General features: G+C 48.4%; 1 protein-coding gene across 3 annotated transcripts in view; it reads right to left on the bottom strand.

Annotated features, from left to right (window-relative positions):
• DVL1 (dishevelled segment polarity protein 1) overlaps positions 1-18,130 on the bottom strand; it is a 136,943-nt gene that overhangs the window by 41,859 nt on the left and 76,954 nt on the right. For 2 of the 3 annotated variants that reach the window (XM_084822185.1, XM_084822186.1), the window contains exon 4: positions 16,170-16,282. In XM_084822185.1, coding sequence (XP_084678311.1) covers positions 16,170-16,282 — 113 coding nt within the window. Of the gene's footprint in view, positions 1-3,637; positions 3,705-16,169; positions 16,283-18,130 lie in introns of those variants that run through there. The other variant, XM_084822187.1, reaches the window with a different exon arrangement.

Below are 18,130 nucleotides of genomic sequence, written 5' to 3'. Positions count from 1 at the left end.
GTATTCGGGGGAATTAATGGCCCACATCACTTGTTTATGTGGGCTAGCTCTAAGAGAGGGAGAGAAGGAGGAGAGAGAGATGAAGAGGAGGGGGGACATTCGCACAGGGAGAACAGTTCAGAAGAACAGGCTGAGTTTTAACTGCTTGTGATGCTCGGCTGTGCACATTTTATGCATTCACTCGAATATGGCCCTGATTGGGTTAACCAGCATCACGTAGCACATGATGTCAGCTGTGCAAAATTACCAGTGGACTCTTCTGAGAATCTAAGCTCTTGGTTCATACAAAGGCAGCTGGCTTGATACAGGCTTCAGGATACAGGAGTTGGGGGGGGAGTGCCCCTCCATATCCCCCCATACCCTGAAGTGGGGCCCACTAACCCATGTTCAGGCAGGACATGTAGAATGAAAATTCTCTCCGGCTGCACCTGATCTTCTTGAACACTCAGTGAAAAGGGGAAACGGAAACAGTGTGATGAGCCTTCAGTTGACTTGGGGTTATGGCAAACGCCAAACTTGCCCCCCTCTGTTGCTGGCCACGAGCTGGCTTAAAGTCCCAATGAACCTATACACTGCGGGGAGACTGTTAACTGCATGAGGGCAAATGGGTTTTCCCAAAACATGTCCCGAAAATGCCCCAAACATGGGGATTAGTTTGGTCTCTCGTTTCTTCTTCCCCAACTCTGGTGTCTCCGTAGGCTGGAGGTAAACCACCAATCTGCCATGCCAGAACACAAAACACTATTCTGCAGCAGAGAAGAATAACAGATCGGGCCGTGGAGGGTGGGGAAGAGAGAGGTGCTCGGACAAGCTGTTTGTCAGCCCCCTGCGCTCTACGGGTCAACACCCGTGGGTCAAGACCTGGGGAACCACCAAACTATCAGTAGACAGGGGAAGGGGGCATGACCATCTAAAGAACAGGTGGTTCACCAGACAGACATGGGTGGTAGGAGATGAGGGTAGGAAATGGAACAGAAGCTGGGGTGGTTTGCGCCATTCTTGATATTCCCAAGGAAATCAATGCAAATTGGAAATAGAAATACATAGAAACCAAATCTGTGTGGGGTTGTTCATTGGGGGGGGGGGGCAGGGTTGAAGGCAAGTATTCAGCATAACCCAAAGGGCAGCAGAGTCATGCAAACCCTATATGATAGGCGTACAAAACCTCAGGATCAGGGGCCAAATCCAGCCCTCCAGCATTCCCTGGATAGCCACGCCTCCTCCCCTGGCTCCACCCCTTTCCCCCCAACCACCACTCATTTGGGCGGTTTCCCAGTTTTGTGCAGCTTTTTCACCTGTTCTAAAAGGTTGAAATGCCTCAAGGCTTGGTGACTGGCAGGAAGAGCTTTAACCTAAAATATGCAGATGTTTCCGGCTGTGCTCCCAGCCACCGCTGCAATGCGGCCCCCGAGAGCTGCTATGAAATGGAATTCAGCCCTCGGGCTGAAAGAGGTTCAATACCCCTGAAATATGAAGGGGCACTGCAGCTAGGTGAAAGATTCATCCAAGATAGAGCTAGAAGATTCTTGACAAATGATGAAACGCCTAGACACATTGGAAGGCATACAGGAACTGTTGGCCCATCAAGCCCACTATTATATTACTCTGACTCTCCAGGTATGGATCTCCGGTGTCCTTCCATTCACCTGCTACCTGACTCTTTTCTCTCTCTTTTTAACTGGAGTCTCCGGGGATTGAACCTGGGACCGTCTGCATGAAAAGCAGGAGCTCCGCTACCGAGCTTCGGTCAGCCCCCACAAGATGTGCCATGTCAGTGCACCTGGAAAAGTAGTGCGTATGCCAGGAGAGCAGTCCCCATTAGCCTCAAGCCGCCATCGCCAAAGGGGAAGGAACAACCCCCACATTTGGTGGGTAGGAGGTCAGCCGATGGCCACCCCAAAACCAAAGCTGACCCGCAGAGCTCAGGGAAGACAACCCGAAAGATGAGGAGGGAGCAGACAGAACACAGCGCTGCAAGTACACTGGCTCAAAGGCTGGCAAAGTAACGACAGACGGTAATTTGAGCCGAGAGACTGAGCTGCGAATAAGGAAGTCCCAGATTCAAATCACACCCCAGTGAAGCCTTCCCTCAACCAAGCCTCTCTCTCAAGCTGCTCATCCCAAATGTAATATGTTCCATCCTCCCCACAGGCAGATCAGTTGGACTTAAGACGAGCATGCACACATACACTTTCCTATGCTCTCCAAAATTGTTGATCTACCTCACAGGGTTGTTGTAAGGCATGGGTAGTGATCCTTTTTCACCCCAGGGGCCTAATTCCACTTTGGAAAGGGTGGGCAGGCCTAAGGACACTGTGCAAGGCCAAGGAGAGATATAAAACTGTCCAGAGAGCTTCGGCTACGGGACGGTGTAGAAATATAATAAATGAAACAAAACTCTCACCACATGGAACATTTCCCCCTCCAAGCATACAAAATACAGTCCAATCTTATTGCATGCCTACTTAGGCTTAGGTCCCAGAAGCACAGTTCCCATGCCTGCCGAAAGCTCAGCTCGATATTACACAGGGTATTTCACATCTAATTGTCTTTAAATAACAGATTTAGCTGTTATCTCCGATCACTGATCAGAGATAACAGCAGAACAAGCTTGGGAGCCAGGTGGGGAACTCCCAGGAGCTGCATCTGGCCCACAGGCTGGAGGTTCCCCATCCCCGTTGTAAAGGTTGCTGAACTACTGGAAATGAGATGCTTTGAACACTCAGAACGCAAGAGCAGACCCTGCTGGATCAAACCAGGAGCCCATCCCGTCCACTACCCTCTTTCGTCGCAGTGGCCAACCAGGTGCTTCTGGGAAGCCCATGAGCAGGGACCTAAAGGCAATAGCCCTCTCCAATCACTGGTCCCCAGGAACTGGTGTTCCGTGGTATACTGCCTCTGATCCTGGCAGTTCCATTTACCCATTAATATCCTTCTCCTCCATGAGACAGTCTAATCCCTTTTTAAAGCCATCTGCGTCAGTGGCCATCATGTCTTGGGACAGTGAGTACTGTAATTTAACCCTGCGCTGTGTCAGGAAGATGTTCTTCCCCATATTTGTCCTCAGCTTCCTGCTAATCAGAGAGCCAGTGTGGTGTAGTGGTTAGAGTGTCAGACTAGGACTCTGCAGATCCGGGTTCTAGTCCCCACTCAGCCATGAAGCTCACCGGGTGGCTCTGGGCCACTCACGGACTCTCAGCCTAGCCCACCTCACAGGCTTGTTGTGAGGATAAAATGGAGAGGAAGAGAACCACGTGACCCACCTGGGCTTCCTCACAAGAGGAAAAAAGGCGGGATATAAATGTAGTAATAAAATGAATAACAACGAATCAGATTCAAAGGACTGAGAAAGCATTAAATATTATTGTTAAGTATTGCGTTCTTCAAACTTAACCGTCTTCTAAAAATACTGGCCGGCGGCGGAGGCAGGGAAGTTTTCATCTGTTTTTCACGAGCCTAGTTCGAGATAACAGCGGCGATAAAATCGCCCCCTGACGGAAATCCCTTTTGCAAAAACAGATCCACCTGCAAGCAGATCCGCCTGCAAGCAGATCCAAGCAGATCCACCTGCAAGCAGATCCACCTCTACCCTTAGAGGCGGTTATGACAGAGCCGCCATCCGATGCCCGATACCTACAGTGACGCACGGGAGGTGGAGCTTCCGGGTAGCACTTGATTGGTTCCAGCGGCCTCAAAAGGCGACACCCCTTCCTGCCGCTGCTGGGTCTCCGGCGGGAGCACGGCGACGGAGGCAGCTCCCCACGTTGTCCAATCTGTTGCAGCCGGCCTCGACCAAAACAGTCCAAAAACGCAGGCGCAGCCATGTTGAGGAGACCACCCTTTGCCAGATCAAGATGTGCGTGGCACAAAGCCACACCGTTGAAGCTCCCACAAACAATGGCTGAGGCATCGATCTCTCACCTCACGCCCATGCGAGTTTGACAAAACAGAAAAGGAAGAAGAAACTGACCATCCCCTCAGGGCTATCCCAGATGTATTTCAGTGAAGAGAAAATAATGATAATGATGATGTAAAAAGTCCACTCTCCAGCTAAGATGTTAAGCAAAGGTCTTCGCCCTAAAGGCCAGAAATTATGTCATGTGGAAATCGGCAGGCCACTTACTTCGCGGCACAATCCCAAGATGTTATTTTGCCTGAGGGACAAGGTCTTGCCAAAAGCTGCGGAAAATAAAACATGGAAAATTTGCATTCCCTTCACAGCAGTCACCTCCCCGCACGCGAATTCACACTCACACACGCTCAGATAACATTTTGCATCCACAGCTGGAGGGCGGTGGTACAGAGAATCACTTTTGTTTCCGTCATCATCTCTGGCAATCCCCAAATCCTTTTGAAGACTTAAAAAGAAGAAGTGGGATCCTGGGACAGACAGCATAAACCTTCCTCATCCATAAGCCTTTTCGAATTGGCATGATTGCTTTTGACTAGTGCTGGTCGTTCCTAGTGAGGGGAGGGGGATGTGAAGGCAGTGGAGAGACGCTGAATTAAACATGTACATTTTTTTCTTCATCCAAGGGCAAAAAGATGTGACGCATCCCGGAGATTTAGAACTGGCTATCCCAACATTTTTTTAAAAAAGAAAATCCCCTTAAATACAGCTGCAGAGACACTCCCAGAAATGGATCGGGGGGGGGGGCAAAGGGATGTTTAACCCAAGCTCAATATCAGCACTCAACCTTCCTGAGTAGCTACTGGGACCCCGGTGGTGCCTTTGGATCCTGACATCTGCCCTGCTAGGCGGCTGGGTTGGAAAGATGCCATTTGGGTTTCCCAGAATGCCCTGGAGTAATGCTACACTGGGCAGTGTGGGAAGTTAAAATGGCTGCCTGTCACTGCTGTTGTCAGATAGCCCCAAACCTGGAAGTGACTCTGGTTTAACCCTTCCCTTCCTTTGCCATTTTCCTGATCAAAATAGCTATTGACCCCACTGGTTGCGGGGGGGGGGGGGAGGAAACGGACAGGAATGACACAACTAGTTGACTCTCCCTCCCACACCCACCCCGCCAGTAGGGCTAATAGCAGCAGTTTTGGAGAGCCATTTTTGATCAGGAAAATGTCAGCGGGACACTTCGCAAACACACACACACACACACACAGAGTGCATCTGCTTTTAAGTGAAAAATTCGGAGCTATCTGATCGTGGCTCTCCCAAATCTTGTTGATTTGGGACACTTGGCAGGTTCTCGTTGGGGAGCCCTGGTCTCCAAAATGGTGGATTCCCCCCACGAACAAAACTAACCGTAGCTCTTTAAATACAGATCTATCTGAATGCCTCATTTAAGCCTGTTTTTCTGCCTCGACTTCATTTCATTTTTGTCACTTCACCTGACAGTACAGCGCAGGGGTTTCTCGCCGCCATATCTTCTTCCCATTTCACAGAGGAGGAAACGGAGGTTGTTGACTGTGCTTTGAAGCCTGATCTTTTTAAGGGCTGGTCATCCTAGAGGTTTTCGTGTTCATGTGAACAGCCTTGATGGGCCTCGGCTTGCACACAGACAACAGTTAAGGGACCCAGTAACAGCTGGCTGCACATCCATACAGCAACAGCTGGGAAAAATGGAGCTACTGCATCTGTTGCTGTCAGTGGCAGGCCCACGTCTTATGCCACCCGTGTGCAAGCACAGTCTCTCGTCGTGCGGCCCTGCATCTCCACGACACCAAATTGTGTTAAGCCAATGCCACGATCCTCTTCAGCCGATGGAAGGAAGTGATATTTTTGGCCCCCTGGGTATATCCAAACATTTTCCTGAGCTGTTCAATAAAAAGCATGCCAAGAGGATGACTTAATCCACAGCAAAGCACTTGGATTTAAGCAAATATCACCCGGTAAGCTTCGGTGGGATTAGGCAGAGTTAAATCCGAGTGTTTTAGCTTTCAAGGATCTGGCTCGTCCGTGGAATAACAAAGAGGGAGCACGTTCCTAACTCACTTTTCAGCCCCCGAGAATACTCCAAGGTTTCTCATCCTTCCCAAGTAGCAGCTTCTAGCCGTAAATCCAAGGTGCCCCCATCGCTACATCTGTAGCTCATTCACTCCTACGTGCAACGAACAGGAAAGTACTCTTTTTTTCCTGCCAAAGCATACCTGTTCATCCAGGCTGAGGTCCAACTTCAGTCTTCTTGGATTCTTCCAAGGTCCCTTTCAACCAGCCCTCAGACCAGCCTCTCTGTGCATGGAGATACCTTAAAGACACCCCAGCCGACATCGACAAATTTGCCTCGGGCACGCCCCCGTCAGGGAGCTGAGCCAATGAGAGGGGAGCTATGCAAATGCTCTCCCAGTGGCCACGTTTCTGACGGTTTCCTGGCTCGCCGGCTGCATGACATGAATAGCTCCCTTCAGTGGGGTGTCGTCACAGCCCAGGGCAGGTAGACTCTCTTCCAGCCAAGCAGATGGCATACAGTTCGGACTAGAAATGGAGGTTCTCTCCAAGGAGACCCATTTCCCTCCTGCCCCCATCCTGTCCGGGGCCGCTGTGGCTTAGCAGGTGATGTGCAGCTGTTATGGCCGCAGAAATGAATGCTGCCTTATTTCTTTCAGGGGAGTATGATAAAACAGAACAATGAGGTGTGCTCAACGGCCAACAGCAATGGGGGAGAAATCCACTCAGTCTACATTTTAATGCAAACTTGCCTAATTTTGCAATTTCAAAACCACATGCGAAGCAAAACTCCATTATCCCTCAAAACTCGCACTTCTCCGAATTTTGAAACGGAGCTCTCCAATCGAAAAATGTGCACAAAAGTATGTATATTAAGGGAAAGTGCATACAAAAATGTGTATATTGGTAAATATAAACATTCTTTGCAATCAATTTTCCTAATCTAATGCATTTTTAACATTATCATCAGGCAAAAGTGCATAAAAAACTCACGTGAGAAAAGCGCACAGAAATGCCAACAGATTTCCGTGCAAATGTTTTTCTCAAAGTTCAGGGCATGCTGAACTTAAGATTGGAAAAACATGGAAATGGAGAGAAATTTATAGATTCATCCATCCCTAATGGCCAACCCATCTCTCTGATGAATGACAGCATACCTTTGGGCCAATTTGCACATCACAGGGTGTGTGTCTGTACATACCTAGTGTCAGCTCCAGATTTCGGGGGGCCTGTGAATATGATACCTTCACTGGGCCCTGCTGTTCACCAGTGCCATCACTGCACTTCACTTGCCCGCTTCCTTGGGTCCCAATCCATACCCCAGCCAGGAAGGAAGGGGAAGGGAACTAGCTCCTTCTCCTTGTCCTTGTCGCTGCTTACATGCTTAGAGAGACCAAGCGGACAGACAGGAACGGCAAGGAGAAGGGCAGCCAGGGCACCCTGGGGGTCAGCAGCGGGGTCTTTGTCGGAATGTGGGCCTTGACAGGTGCCTGGCAATGCCAGCCCATGACATGGGCCATGCGTCCCTCTGTCTGCTGACTAAGGACAATGTCACATGAATCAGTCCAAGTAGGTGCAGGCCTCTAAAAGATTATGCTATGTGATTCTGTTAGGGCCCAGTCCTATCAACTGCACCCGTGATGCTCAGAAGCCCCCTGAACGTGGAGGCTTCTGATCATCCAATGCAGGGCGGGAGGAGCGGCAGAAGCAATCCTCATCTCCCCATCCTCCCACCCTGCATTTTGCACTTGGCGGGCGTTTTTGCCCGTCTAGCAATAGCACTTCAGAGAGGGAGGTAAGGAACTGGAACAGGCTCAGAACAGCTCATATCCTGGCCTCTTCAGTTTCCTCCCCTCCCTGCCCACTGAAACCCCCCCTTTCCCCCCTCTCCGAGGTCGCTTTTCCGAGCTTGGAGGGCAGCCAGCACAGTTCTTTCTGTGCCGGCTTTGAGGGGGTGGGGGAGGTGGGTTGGATCACTTACTCGGACCTCAGAGGGGGGAATTCCCAGTGTCCTAAGGCCCTTCACACGATGTCTAGGGGCCACAGGATTGCTCCCTTTTGTTGCAATATGCTTGACACAGCTACTCCTTGGAAATTGTTGTTGTTGTTGTACATCTAAAAATGGCCACCTGTCAGGGATGTTGTAGCAATGAATTTCCCACACTGGGAAGGGGCTGAGCTAGATGGCCTTTAAGGTCCATTCCAGCTCTACAAGTCCACAAAACAGTGTGTGAATATGAGAAATGTGCTTGGAAATGTGCATTATCAATCCAAGAGGCAGGATTGGCTACAACTCTGTGTCAAGCGATGCTTGGTCACAAACTTGGGTTCGCCATTCTCAACTTTTGGAAAGGGCCTATTCCTGGAGATTTCTAGGTGTGCCCCCACAACATGGGTGAACAGCTTCCAGGGCATGGAAACCTATTTGCTCTCACGCCTCAAACCCCTGCCTCTGGTGGTGCACAGAAGCAGGAAAAAAGCACCCCATATGAAAGGAAAAACGGACGGTTTGCCGCTGAAATTCAGCAGTGCAGCAACATGGGAAAAGTTTAAAATAGTCCATTTTTGCCACTGCACCACTGAATTTCAGCAGCAAACTGCCCATTTTTCCTTTTGAAATGGGATTCCCTCCCCCTCGCTGCCACATCACCAAACTTCAGAAGGCACCACATTTCAGAAGACACAGCAGCGGGGGCCATAAAAATGGCCGGGGGGACTGCATGAGGGCAACATGTTGCCTACTGCTGCCTTATAGAGTCAACCACACCACATTTGCTATCTGGGTACTGAAGAAAAATGTGGCCACACATGTTGACGGCTCAAATGGACAGCAACATAAGGGTTCTGACGGGGAGGATTACGAGGGGCAGGGGAGATGAAAAGGACTAAGCACAGGGAAACTGACTGGGGGGAACCATGGCAACAGCTTATGAGTATCTAGCGGACAGCAGGGTAGCCCCAGGCATGGTGTTATTTAGCAAGGAAAGGGGACAAGAAAAAATGGATGGCTTCCTATAATCATAGATGCTGGATTGACTACTCTGGAAGGGCGTGGAGAGGGAAAGAAGATGGGCATAGCATTGTGAGCATTCGCTATGCTGGCTCCAGATGTGGTGGGGGAGCTCGGGCAAAAGATCCTCCTCCGCAGGGGCTACCGGAGGATCTCTTGCCCAAAGGTCCCCCCCCCTCAATCTGGAGCCAGCATAGCAAATGCCCACAATTCCATCTGAGTGGGCATCTCCCCATCTTCACAACAACAGCCTGATCATTTGGCCAAGTGGCAGGGCTGAGTTGTAGACAATTTTTTTTATTTATGTATTTATTAAATTTATTAATCTCCCATCTGGCTGGTCACCCATAGACAATGGCAGGGATCAGGGTTGGGGGAGAGAATTTTGGCATTTTTAAGCAAACCGGCCTAATTCAGCGTGGTGTAGTGGCGAGAGTGCTGGACTAGGAGCCAGGAGAACCAGGTTCTAGTCCCCATTCGGCCATGGAAGCTCACCAGGTGACTTTGGGCCAGTCACAGACTCTCAGCCCAGCCTACCTCACAGGGTTGTTGTTGTGAGGATAAAATGGAGGAGGAGGATTATATATGCCACTTTGGGTTCCTTAAGGAGGAAATAAGGTGGGATATAAATGAAATACATACATACATACATACATACATACATACATCTTATCATACAATCATAGAACTATAGAACAGTAGGGTTGGAAGGGGCGTACAAGGCCATCGGGTCCAACCCCCTGCTCAGTGCAGGAATCTGAGTCAGAGCATCCCCGACAGATGGCTGTCCAGCCTCGTCTTCAATGCCTCCAGTGTGGGAGGGCCCACCACCACCCTAGGTCATTGGCTCCACTGTCGTATTGCTCTAACAGTCAGGAAGTTTTTCCTGATGTTCAGATGGAATCTGGCTTTCTGTCACTTGAGCCCATTATTCCGTGTCCTGCACTCTGGGATCTTCCTGTACCAAGATCTGGATCAAAACACCGTTAGACTTTGGATTGCACACTTCTCCAAATTTTGCGATGCAACTCTCAGCTCAAACACTGCGTGTAAAAATGCGCACACTGGGGGAAAGCTGCATACAAAAACGCGCACATTGGGGAAAGTTGCACAGGAATGTAAATGTGAATTTTCATGCCGATCTTTTTTTAAAAAAATTGTAGACTGGGGCGGAAATTGAACGGACTTATGATTGAATACACGCGAAACTGACACAGACGGTGTATCAACCGATTTGTCCATCTGTAGACAGCAGGCAGAAAGGAGCCGGAACCAGGGCGTAAAGGCAGAAGGGTAAATACAGCTGCAGTGGGAGTGATTTGGATCAGGCCCACAATACTGGGAGAGGGAGTTTGATATTCCTTTCCCTGGATCTGAATGGCCCACATTGGCCTTGTAAGAACCCTGCAATGTAGGTTAGGAGGGAGTTTGATATTCCTTTCCCTGGATCTGAATGGCCCACATTGGCCTTGTAAGAACCCTGCAATGTAGGTTAGGCTTAGAACACCTTATCCTCACAACAACCCTGTGATGTTAGGGTTAGGGTGAGAGATGGTGGCTGGCTGAAAGTTACCCACTGGGCTTGACGATTGTGATGGGATCTGAGCATGGCGTCTCTCCAGTCCTAGTCTGACATACCAACCATTACATCTCACTAGCTCTCCTGGGAATGACTTGCAGTTTCATTCCATTCTGAAAAAGCGTTGCGAAAATTCAGCCCCAATCCTGTTCGTAAAACGCTTTGCTTCGATTTCCTGTGTTCAGTTGCCTGTTTGTTTGCTGCCTGTTCGGCGAGGACAGGATAATTCTTGAAATCTTTCCAGTCCCTGCAAAGCAGACAGGCAGTACTTCTCTCTAGGTGGCCTTTTTGCCTTTCTCATGCAACCAGGGATGTCAGTGGCACTGGGATAATGATGAGGGCCTTTCTATACTGCCCGGCCTCCATCACCTCGCTCTTCCGTGACAGAGGCCAGAACAGGCATGTTGAGACTTTCAGAAAAGGACTTTCCAATCCATCAGGATAAGGCATGGCTCCAGAGATCAAAGCGTGTCCTCCTTCACTTTTATCAGGAGTGGAGGACAACATGGCCTCAGGGGTCGTGGAAACCCTTCAAAGTGTGTATTCCAACAGGCCCTTGGGGACCGCAGCAGGGAGGGGGAGGAGGGAGAGTGACAGAACTGCCCTCCCTCTCCTGAGGAATCAATGGAGGCAGCCGCTTTGAACTGACAAGCCGAGTTAATAAATGTCAGTGCAGCCCCTGCTTTTGCTGGCTGTTCAACGAGTCCTCCCCAATTAGGAAGGAGACCCTGAACCTTCATCCGCAGGTCAGAGGGTAATTCATATGCCAAACTCTCCTCTCAGTAAGGCTCTGTGTGCGTGTCTTGAACTGCAGACTCTGTGAATAGCAGCTTAGGAGCCCGAAGCCCAGAGCAGCACGAATACAGAGAGAACCCCTCGCCCAGCCTTCCCCAACCTGGTGTCCTCCAGATGTTTTGGACTTCAACTCCCATGAGCACTTGCCAATGTGGCTGATGGACAGGAATTCCGGGAGTTGTCGTCCAAGATGCCTGGAGTGCACCAAGTTGGGGAAGGCTATGCTAACCTGATTCCTTCTGCACTGCAGTGCCATCGGTAGTAGCTGGATGGTGGTACTGAGGCTTCCAGCTCAACAGGGAACAGATGACCCAAGGAGCCAATAGAGGGTCATCTGGCCCTATAAAGCTGCTAACTCTGGCCCAGTTCTTCAGGAAGAGCTGCTCACTGGTGGCCTACCGCCCTTGCTCAATTCCTGGATGAACTCTGTGGAACTACCCAGCTTCTTCCCGGTCATCATCACCAAAGCTGGTGAAGCTTTGGAAAGTTATCTCCTCATTCTACCTCAGCCTGAGTCAGCAACAAGCAAGCTCCTCTGGGCCCAATCTGGAATGAGCTTAAGTCAAAATGAGTCCATCCCCAACCTTGCCCCCAATTCCCTCCATAAGCCCTCCTGCCTCCTCCTAAGCTTACCCTGTAGTGGCAGACAGAAGGGTAATAGAATGTGAGCGTTAGAAGGGACCTTGGAGATCATCTTGTCCAACGCCCTGCTCAATGCAGGACCTGCAATAAAGGGTGGAACTACAGCATCCCTGACAGATGCCCGTGGCTGTGTCTGGGGTCAACCTGATGGAGCCCTCCTTCTGACCTGAACCTACCCAGACACTTGTGGGGGGGGAAAGGCCTAAGGGTTAGGCCTGAACCAAAATCTCCAAGATGGAAAAATACAGAGAATACAGAGAATATTGTAATATTGTAAAGGAGTAGCTGAGAAAAACAAGAACTGGGTAAGAGGGTAGAATAAACATTCCTGCACACTGATAAAGCAGGCTCCAACTCCTATCCCATGAGGGCAAGGGCAAAAACCCATCACCAGTGAGATAAGGTACTGCCTTGCTAGAATTTGCAAATCATTGAGCCCCAGCTGTGCTTAAGAGTGTATTCATGGATAGAAAGAAGCATTCTGTAGATGTGATAAATGCCTGATGCATGCATGATCCAAATAAACCCAAATGTAATTGGATATAGATAACATATGCTTGATTCTGATAGGGTAAAGCCTTTGCCTAATATTTTTACTATGTACTTTGTTTTCCTTTAAAAACCCATGTAACCTGTTCTCAAATTGGAGTTCCTTTGTGAATTACCTGCGTATACAGGCTCTGAATAAAGTGTGATTACAGATACAGGACTACCAGCCTCATCCTTTGGGCAGGGGTTGTTCTCATTCCCTTTTGTTTCCCCAGTTTCCCACACACACTGCAAGCAACATCAGAGGTCCAGCGCATCCTCCAAGGGAGGCTCAGAAAAGGGCCACAAAGGAGAGGGCCTTCTCAGTGGTGGCCCCTCAATTATGGAATGCTCTCCCCACTGAGGTCTGCCCGGCACCAACATCGTCATCTTTTCAGCACCAGGTTAAGACTGTCCTCTTCGCCCAGGCATTTGATGGTATATGATGGGGCATTTCTGTCTGTTGTTTCTATCAGGTCCAGATTCTTATTGTAACTGTTTTAGCTGTCTGTTGCTTTAAATTCTGTATGTTAGAGATTTTCTATTATATTTTTATTCTTTTATTATATTAGATTTTCTAATATAATTTTTATTATATTGTGGTGTGTATTTTTGTGAACTGCCCAGAGGGCTTCAGCTATTTGGCAGTATAGAAATGAAATAAAATGAAATGAATAAATAAGTAAGTAAGTAAATAATCACGAATCACAGTGCCTTTGAATATCATATGCTGGGTCATATAAGGAGGGAAAGCTGCAACTGCGATGTATTTTTTGTGGGTTTCTAGTAGCAGCTATCCAGGTGCCTCTGGGAACTGGGATGCTTGACTAGACAGACTGTGATCCAATCCAGCAGGGTGGATATCATGCACTTACAGAGAACAGATAAAGGAGAGATTTCAGGTTTGTGAGACCTATCTTGCTTTATTACTAGAACCCCTAGATCCACCAACCAGAGCCTGATGCAAAAGTCATGCATTTTGAATTAAAAAAAAACAGAGTGTCTCCAAGCACATTCTGAACTTAGGAATTTGTTTTCCATGCCAGAGCAGAACTAAACAGAAGCCCTTTTTCACAACAGCCCACTCCTGGTTACCCCAAGCTTTCTTCATTTCAGCAGCCTATTTTCGTTGCTGTTAAACAATTGGGAGTCAGAAACCCTTGCCAATCTATTGCAAATCACCCAAACGCCTAGTGAGAGATCTCAATATATACCTCCTGCCCATACCTGAGATAAAATCATGGTGGATAGGTCTATCTGCCACTATCGGCCATGATAGCCAAAATGGAACCTCCATGTTTAGAGGCAGTCTACCTCTGAATACCAGATGCTGCCAGTCCAGAGCAGCCACTGCCAGTCACTGGGCTAGATGGATAAAGGGCCTGGCCTGGTATAAGACAGTTTCCTATGTTCCTAAAATCATATTAAGCTAGCCATTTGAAAGCGTGGATACACGCGCGCGCACACACACACACACCGAGAGTGGTAATAGCTCCTCCATATCTGCGATAGCCTCTGAAAGAGATATGAGAGTGCAGATATACGTATGTGCACACGCTCATACAGATACGGGCATGTGGGCACACACATAATGAGAACAGTAGGTCCTCAGTACTCGTGGTAGCCTTTTCATCCAGACATCTGCTGCCCCCCTAACCAACGTGCAAGACTTATATTCCCCCGATGTCTGCCAAAGTTCAGGTTATAAACCCGACTCCCTCCCCTGCCCCGCAGACAATGTACAAGCAACAGAATGGCCCATTTCACTAGTACTGAAACAATTACATTGACATTTGACACCTGCAAGGGGGGAAAAACCCAAACAACCTAGTAGAGTCCCCAAGACGTTCCGAGTACCAACAAAACCCTGTCCCTTAATTACCTCCCTAATTGGAGCCTTCCTTTTCTGGCTCATCCTTAGAAAACAGAAGAGGGGGCAGCTGTATAAAAAAATCTTTGTCAGAGTCAGTGAGGGGTCCCAAGAACAGACCCCCCACGCTCCTAATTAAGTGCCAGACTCTGCTTTCCCTTTTAATAGGACTCGGGTCAATTTTCCCAACCATTGAGTGGGTCTTGTTGTTTCAAGAGGAGGTGGGGGGGAGACACCCCTCCTCTCACCATGACAACAAGCAACTTATTTAACCATGCTAAAAACAACCAGACCCACCGACAAAGTATCTACTAATTAGGCCGAAAGGGGATAAGTGGAGAAAAGCAGATTTTGTAATGGATTGAAAACGCACGCCCATCCCACAAAAAGCTCTCTTGCTCCTGTCATTGCCCCCGAGCCATTATTTCTCAGCGGTGTTAGTGCTGCCTCCATCTGTTTGGTTTTAGGGTTTGCTCGCCCAAAATAATACCTTCCAGGCCGGCGTTGCAAAAAAAAGTCTTTTGTCTGCTGCTTAGCAGTTGTTGGACCTCACTCAGCAGAGAAGAAGCGCAAACGGCGAAAGGACGACACAAACACCCATCCTGGAGGATGACCCCATCACAAAGGGGATCGAGGACGCAACAGATCACAGCTACACACCCCTGTCGGCAGCTCTGCACTCCGCCGTTCCTCACACAGAGGATCATGCGAAGATGCGCAGCTCCATTGTGTTACTGGATGCTTCAGGATACACACAAGACCAGAAATCACTGAGACAGATGTGGCTTTCCAAAAAGACAGTTCTTTCAGCACACTGTGGTGCTAAAGAGCAGGGTAAAAACAGAACAGATGGTGAGGGCCAAAAGAGGCCTTACTTTAAATTAGCAACACTACCGAATTTTGTAATCAGCTGGCCCATTATTCAAAATTTGTGCTTTCCTTCTTGGAACATATTTTTGACAACTTTTTTTTTAAAATGCATTGTACATTGTGTACATTGGCAGTGTAGCATACAGCGAGTCCCCCTGTCAGGCGGTGCAGGCCAGCACAGGGCCTAATGCCCAAAGAAGCTGAAAGACATCGGTGTGGTTCTCATGAAGTATCACATGACCTCATCCCACAGGCAGGATAAATGCAAAATACCAGCAGCAGCTGAAACCTCCAGCTCTAATACGGCACATACACATTTGATGCTATTTGTTGCATTTCGCACAAACTTCACACCAAGACTGGAGATTAATCTCTGGGTTGGAACATGCAGTGGGCTCCCCTGAAGAGGGAGAGCGAGAGGCAAAACCAAAGGAGCCAACTGTCAGGGTGGACACTGAGCCCATAGAATCCCAGAGTAGTTCTGATTCTGAGGAAGAGCGGTCGCTCCTGGGAGAGGAGCGCGCTCCTTTTTCCCAGGGCCAACAGCTGATGGAGATTCCTCTCACCAGCATTCCTAGCTTAGATAGCAGTCCTGGGAGTGACACAGCGCGGGAAGCAGACTTGATGGACGCGCGACGCCGACAGCGGCGCCAAATGGAGGGCGCAGAAAGGAGGCGTAGTGCCCGGTTGGCGCGCAAACAACTGCTGCGCCCAGAGGATCCAAGGGAAAAGGGGAGGGACTCTCCCTAGTCCTTAAGTTCAGGGGTCTGCCAGTAATTCCCTTTCAAACGGGGACCAACCGTTCCAACTTAGGGCATAGGCACTCTGCTGCTCATATCTAGTTGCTAACGGTAGAGTTGTTAAGTTGTAAAAGAGAAATAAAGCTTTGAAAAGAATCCCTTTGTCTGTGTCTGGACTTGGCTACTGGATTAGACTGAGAGAGGCCTCCAAGGAGCCCTTGACACCAACTTACCGTCTTCATGGCCTTCGCGGTTCCTCCGCCGGTGTCTCTCCCGCCTGTGGCTGACGACCGACTCAGTTCCTGTTTCGTTGTCCAGCCCATCTCGGCTGCTTGCAGCGTTTGGGCTGCAGAGAAAGGAGATTGTGTGAGATGCGGTAAGCATTCAAAACCAGCCTGAATCATTTAGGTGGGGACCCAGAAAGCTCTTCTGCACCTCTACCATAAGCAGATTCAAAGCAATTTTAAACGTTCAGCGAGGCATGTGGTACAATCCTAGCAGGACAGTACCATCTCAGGTATGAATTAGGGAGAAAAGAACTTGTTTGTCATTGTGTCGCCCCGGCCGTGGGCATTGAACTCTTAGGTTAGAAGTGCCCAAGACAGTGATAAATCAGACTCAAAGGTTTGCTTACAAGGAGACATTATTGAGTAACTTACAGTACACAGGCGTACCCAGTGGTTGGATCAGACAGCTTCTCTGAACCCCGAGCCACTGGACACAATGGGTCTTATACTCTACAGGTTAGCAATAAGCAGCGTTTCAGCAGCATGCGCCCTGAGCGTTCATTCTCAGCATCAACCAACAGCACTTGGTTCTCAAGCATAGCCACGTGCGACAAACTCTGCTTCTCAGGCACGTCAGTGATAAGGCATTCTCCTGTTATCGGCCTTTTGACTCATCTGCACATGCTCAGAGGCTTACTAGCATGGGAATTGCACCAATAATGAACTTAAGCAAGCATTATGGATCTCTAGGCCCCTCTAACACTACAAATGACTTGGCTATGCTCCTGGGGCCAATACAGTCATGAGCAGGCGACCAATGTGAATGATCAGACACACATGGTACAGTCCTCACAGGACAGCACTATCTCAAATATGTACACAGGAGACTGCTCATCTGAAAATACCGTGTCACCTGATATTGTTTTAAAAACCCTAGTTGATTAATCATCTGAAATTAAATATTGTGTTTGAATTTAAAGACAAATCCAGCAGTTGCCCTGACGAGAGGAGAGGGAAACAGTGCACTTTGCTTTTAGAAAATTAATAAGCCATTACTATCTTAAATATAACGGAACACAGTGCTAGAACTTAGAAAATCAGCCACTAGAACTTGAAACAAACTAATTCCTATGGTAAAATCCAATGTTCTTTCAAGTGGCCAGGGAAGCGGGGGTAAAAACTATCTTAGATGAGCCATTCCTACTGAGTTACTCTCAGGGAAAAGTACCCACAAGTTTAATCATAGAATCATAAGAGAGTAGGGTTGGAAGGGGCCTACAAGGCCATTTAGTTCTCAGTTACATGAATATATGTACTTCAGCTGTAGCACCTCAAACTGCTTTATTCTCACAGGCTTTAGAAGTAAATGTTGTTGTTTTAATGTTAAAAAAAATATGCCAGGGTGCCTTTATAGTTGAAGTCTATGTATAGTTGTTAGAAACCTGTATAACTGATATATTCAAATCTTTTCCCCGGTATTTGTTGGGAGACAAATTCTGCAAAACATGGCCCCTCCAGGAAATTCCTGACTTGTGTGGCGGATAACTTCCTCCTACAGAAAGTAGGGGAAGGAACTAGAGGATCGGCTATCCTTGACTTGATCCTAACCAGCAGAGATGACTTAGTGGATAAAGTAGCAGTTACAGGAACTCTGGGGGAAAGCGACCATGTTGCACTTGAGTTCTTGGTTCTAAGGGAAGCAAAAGCCGAGTGTAGTCAAATGCGTACCCTGGATTTTAGGAACGTGGATTTTAATACACTCGGAACAATGATCAGTAAGGTCCCATGGCAAGCGATGCTAACGAGAAAAGGAGTCCAAGATAGGTGGGAGCTTTTAAAAAAGGAAATTCTCAAGGCACAATCACAAACAATTCCAACAAGAAGAAAAGGTGGAAGACAACAGAAGAAGCCAATGTGGCTTCACAAAAAGCTTAGGGATGACCTGAAAACAAAAAAGGACACATATA

Source organism: Heloderma suspectum, chromosome 15 (assembly GCF_057233095.1).
Source record: "Heloderma suspectum isolate Gila_16-S chromosome 15, 16-S_ref, whole genome shotgun sequence".
NCBI lineage: Eukaryota > Metazoa > Chordata > Lepidosauria > Squamata > Helodermatidae > Heloderma > Heloderma suspectum.
Note: the sequence above shows the minus strand (reverse complement) of the source record. Positions and strands in the feature narration are given on the sequence as shown.